A 5,473-nucleotide genomic window follows, 5' to 3' on the forward strand; every position below is an offset into this window, starting at 1 on the left:
GCCACGCTGAGGCTTTACTCAATCTGCAATGGAAAACGGAAGTATAATGGGCCGAGGCGAACCGAGGCGGGCCGAGGCAAGCTGTTACCAGCAGTGGAAAAACGCCAATATACTACCTACACATGTGCACACAACACACTGCACAATCCCTCTTCTTCCAGCCACAGTAAGGCAGTAAAGTCAATTGTAGCACATGTAAGTTGAAAAAAGACTGCAGGGACCTTTAACAGTGACTGAATAAAACAGTGAGTGTAGATAGTGTAAAAAAAGCAGCTTTAAAAGGATTTCTCATCTCCATGCCACAGTGCAACAGTGGGTTTTATTGTCCTGTTTCAACTTCATTCAAACACCTGCTTTACAAGCTATTGTTTTCTCTAAGGTGTGTGAACATTTAAAATGCAAATTGTATTGCAACAGTTCTGTCCCTTTATGCACACTGAGTGCTCACACTTACAGCTGTAGAATTCTTCCCTGCTCACCTGATCGTGTTTCCTGCAAAAACTTATAGAATGTAGGCTACTTATTGTTTGGTGGACTCTTCTCGATTGCTAAACTACGGTGGGCCCAACTGGAATCATATGTGCAAAACTCCTTTTTCATTGCTAGAATACAGTTTAAACATTTATCCCATTAACTTTAACCACAACAATGTGGATTTACAGCACCTTGTTTATGCTAATACACTGCTGTCATAACTGCTAACCACGTATTCAAAACAGAATAGATTTCAGTCTGGTGCCTATCAAACATTGCTGATTGCAATTTTAGCTGAAAGCCTAAGCAGGTGTCTTGTTTTGGACTTGTTAGTGAACATATACTTATATAGGTAAATATCAGAACGATTTTTTTTTAGGAGATAAAGAAACATTAAATAAGAATTAAACAGTTACACATTTTACCGTTTGAAAGAAACAAAGGTAAAAGAGCAAAGATACCAACGTGTCCAGGTAAGCTGTCTGAGGTTAAATACACAAATGTGAAAGACACTTCCTTTACTATTGTAAATCTGCATACTTACTGTTTTTCACAAGGTGGTGGAGGTGTAAGCGATGGGAACAACACCACAGTCATTAAATAAAATAAATTATTATACAATTATTTGTATTTACTGTGTAGATAATGCAGGTTCATGGCAAGAGAAGACATTTAATGTGTTGATAAAAAACATATGAACTGTTACTTACCTTTAGTTTGTAACACTTCCACGTAAATTACTACAGACAAAATAAAAATATAGTGGTGGTACCAAGGGAGGAATAAGCGCTGCTCTTTCACTTTCCCTCCTGCCTGTTTAACAGATACACCCATGGTAAGGCTGGGCAAAAAACATGTGATCAATATTATATTGTTATGACAATCTTTTTCCAGTGCCACTTTAAATTACCTCTTGGCAAATGTTTGCTAATTTTAAGACATTACATGTGCATCACATGATCTACGATTAATTTATTTAAAATTACAATTTGATTGGAATCACTGATTTGGATAACAGAGATCTTTAGATATGACTGTACTGAAAGTTGATATAATTAAATTATTTCACAGCCCTAACCTGCATAATCTAGTGCAATCTAGTACAACAGCCCTGCAGTAGCTCCTGCTTATGTGAAGATTTTCATGATAAGTTTTTGTTCAGACTTTGTCAGAAAGGTTTTGATTCAACTCTATGGTCATTTCTTTGGCCATAATTAGTGGTGTTGTTATTATTAGATGACAAAACATTCATTATAATGCATTAAACATCGCCACAAAATAAGAAATGATCATATATTAAATGACCAGACAGGTTACCTAACATGTTTTTAGTTAGTTTACATATTTGCTAAGCCTTTTCAAACGCATGCTATACACGCTATATTTTTGTGATGTTTTCTTCATACTATTACAAGCAGCCATTCAAATCTGTCCAATTAGAAAATCTGCAGGCTCGTGAAACTCGCTCAAATTGTGTAATCCATCATAGTGAACACAAATTCTGCATTGATTTTTGTTTTTTGTTTTATCAAGCTCATATTATCTTTGGAGAACAAAGCAGTGCAGACTATTCAGATCAATCTGTACTTAAAATACTTTACCACTCAGCACACACTGATACTGACACTTTGATAAAAAAACATAAATGCACATTTGTTGTCCATTGTGATCGATTACACCAACAAGCTTCAGGTTTTATATCATGAAATAAATGGAAACCCATGGCCGCTAGGTTGAACAGATGTACCTAATAAACTCTATGAATGCATCTATAAATGCATTTAACTCTAAATCACAGACTTGTTCCCCCCTGTTTTTGTAAAGATCTCATTTATGTCCCATCATATCTGCAGTTGCAGCCCTCACCAAAGCCGGGAGTTGAGCTCCTTCCCCGTCTTTGTCACCTGGTGAAGGCTGAGCACGGCTACGGCTTTAACCTGCACAGCAATAAGAAGATGCGTGGACAGTTTGTGCGTTCAGTGGAACCCGGCTCAGCCGCTGTGAGTGCAGACATCAGGCCTGGAGACAGACTTGTGGAGGTACCAAACCAAAGTGCAGACACACGATGACCCCCATCCTCTTTTTCAGAATGTCTATGCAGGCCCAAAACATGACCCTTGTCAGAGGTCAATTTTAGGCAACTAATCAAAAAAACAATGCCAACTGCAACCCATATTAACCAGGTCTGTACTGATTTTAGGTTTGATTGGATTGGAGCAGATTAGCTAAATTTAGAGTAGGTGGGAGAGATAGGTGTTGCTTAAGAGGGAAAGGAAGAAAGACGATAGGGGACAATTTTAAGATTTGAATTTGTTTATTAGTCCCCAATGGGGAAATTACTGTACTACACTCTGTGTACACACTTTTTGTTAGTACTCACACACAGGCCTGAAATACACACACATGCTCAGGACCTGTACATGCACTTTACATGGAGAGATGTCAGAGTGAGTGGGCTGCCAGCTTAACCAGCGCCCTGAGCGGTGGGGGGGGGGGGGGGGGGGGGGGGGGGGTACAGTGCCTTGCTCAAGGGCACCTGGCAGTGCCCAGGTTCCCAACCCAACTCCCTATGGACTGAGCTACTGCCACCCCACTTTTCTATAGAAGTGTAGAAGAGGGGCTTGTGTTTTAGTCTTTTCATATGGAAATGTATGCGCACCTGCATTTGCATTACAGGCTTTTTGATAAGTGCGTTTACATGAGTGAGACTTTGTTTCCATTTTCATCAGTATGAAGTGTAAAGTTAATGTTGTGTAGAAGTAGAATGTGGGGGCAGGAAGGGAATTTATGCAAATAAACTTGCTTCTACTCAGATCACAGATTACATCTGTTGTTGGTGTGTGAGGCATAACCTTGTGCTTGTACCTTCTGCTTTTATAATGGCTACTTCCTAATATCTGCCCTGTCTCCTGTCTGTCTTCTTAGGCTTCTCAACTATTGTTTCTGCATCTCTTAATTTTTACTTTTTTCCACTGAATCTGTGTCCTCTGACATCTCAGGTGAATGGAGTCAACATAGAGGGCCTGAAGCACTCAGAGGTGGTGCTACTTATTAGAGCAGGAGGGGACGAAGTGCGCCTTCTAGTGGTCAATCAGGAGACGGACGAGCTCTTCCACAGACTGGGGATCACACCCAACACCAGCCATGTCAAAGGTCAAATTGTACGCACACACACATACACACACACACATACACAGCTCTCTTTACTCTCCAGACAGATGTCTCATGTTTCTGTTTACTCTCTCACAGATCTTCATCTGGATGAATCAGCCACAGAAAGCGACCCACACAACCCCTCTCCAACCACTGAACTCCCCGCCACAGATCCACCAGTCATAAATGTCACGCTGACACACTCCCCGATCATTAATATGTCTCCAAAATCCTGGGTCAATGGGAGCTCAGCATCTCAGTCTTCGAGAAGTTCCACCACCCAATCAGAGATCAGCAGCTTGGACATGAGCATCCAGGTGAGAGAGGAGGCAGGAGAGAAACAAAACAGTCAGAAAATTAGCCGTCTGTGTGTGTATGTATGTGTGTGTGTGCATTAAACATGTATGTTTCTGTATGTTGTAGGTCCCTGATGAGGACGACAGGCGTGGTTCGGACCCTTTTGTGGAAAGTGGCCTCTGTCTGAGTCCCACAGCCGCTGAGGCTAAACTAAAGGCCCTAGCCAGCCGCAACAAGAAAAGAGCACCTGTTATGGACTGGAATAAGAAACAAGAGATCTTCAGCAACTTATGACCCCAGAATGCAAGGAGAAGAAAAAGAGAAGAACAACATAGAACGAGAAATAATATTGTGATTCTTCACAGTTCATATTGTAATTTTACTGTAAGTACTGTACCTCAATCTTGGAGAGGTACAGTAAAAGAAAGAGTAATGTGAAAAGGAAAAAAAGGTAACATTCATAGTAATATTCCTAAATTCTGCTCTGTGTAAAAAGAAGACAAAGATATTAAATAGTATTTTCTAAATGCTTATTTTATAGTATCTATAACGGCAAAGACATGTTCTCTGGATGTGTCAGAAACTTGCAAATACACTGCATTAAAGAACGATATTAATGACTGTCAGACCGTGTACTGAGAGGCCCATGGTGCCCGGTCAGTATACAGTGTTTCTCTTCATTAAATCATAGTCATTTCAGAGCCATAGTGACTATGTGTCTGTAACAGCCTATATGCATGAGTGATTTAAGACGTATTTCCTGTAGATACGCTATCTGTTTCTGTCTGTAACTTTGGTAGATTTCATTTTTTGAAGTTATAGTTAAATGTTTTTTCAATTTACAATGGCTCACCACAGCTGAGTTCTGGAGTAGTTATATTAACTTTGTGTTTGACAATTTAATGTAGCATATTACTTTCAGACCTAAATATAGAGGAAATGCGAGGAAGAGTTATAAAATGTATTATGTTGGATCACCTCAGTGCTTCCCTTCAATGATGTCTGTAAAGGAAAATATTTAAGCAAATGGTTGAATAATGGATGATAGTTGTTGAAGCTTTTAAAGGATTTGTCTCTCAAATATGCTTGGTTCTTCTCACAATGTGAAATAAACTTTCCAAGTGTGTAAATGCCACAGTAGAATGTTATCAACACATTGTAAAATGTGTCATAAGTTTGATGAGCTGAAGCCCAGTATTCATGTCGTTTTGAGCTAATTTTAGGCCCTGACCTGACAGACCTCTTAACTGCCTCATCAAAGGAAAGAGCAGTAACCCTATATCATGTATCATAGTAGGCTGACCTACTTCAGCTAACCAGCCACCAATATTCCAACACGTAGCTCTGTTGGCTGTAAATTTGGAGTGCTGTCAGTAGAGAAAAAAATGAAACCAATCGGTGCTGCCTACACCGTGTTATCCTTCTGCTAGAGAGCAACAGGCCAAAACATGTTCAAATGTTTAAAAGAGCCTACCCATGTGCAGTGATTCCTTCCGAGTGAACACAGGGAATCGGACTGCAGTAGGTGTGAAAGAAATACATGAAAGCT

General features: G+C 39.9%; 1 protein-coding gene across 1 annotated transcript in view; it reads left to right on the forward strand.

Moving 5' to 3' along the window:
• The window catches only part of LOC117959144 (Na(+)/H(+) exchange regulatory cofactor NHE-RF2), a 7,438-nt gene extending 2,387 nt beyond the window's left edge, over positions 1–5,051 (forward strand). Inside the window, exons 3-6 of the mRNA XM_034896118.1 lie at positions 2,322–2,513; positions 3,474–3,627; positions 3,724–3,944; positions 4,051–5,051. Coding sequence (XP_034752009.1) covers positions 2,322–2,513; positions 3,474–3,627; positions 3,724–3,944; positions 4,051–4,218 — 735 coding nt within the window. The 3' untranslated portion in view covers positions 4,219–5,051. The remainder of the gene's footprint in view (positions 1–2,321; positions 2,514–3,473; positions 3,628–3,723; positions 3,945–4,050) is intronic.
• The last annotated feature ends 422 nt before the right edge of the window (positions 5,052–5,473 follow it).

Source organism: Etheostoma cragini, chromosome 2, assembly GCF_013103735.1.
Source record: "Etheostoma cragini isolate CJK2018 chromosome 2, CSU_Ecrag_1.0, whole genome shotgun sequence".
Taxonomy (NCBI): domain Eukaryota; kingdom Metazoa; phylum Chordata; class Actinopteri; order Perciformes; family Percidae; genus Etheostoma; species Etheostoma cragini.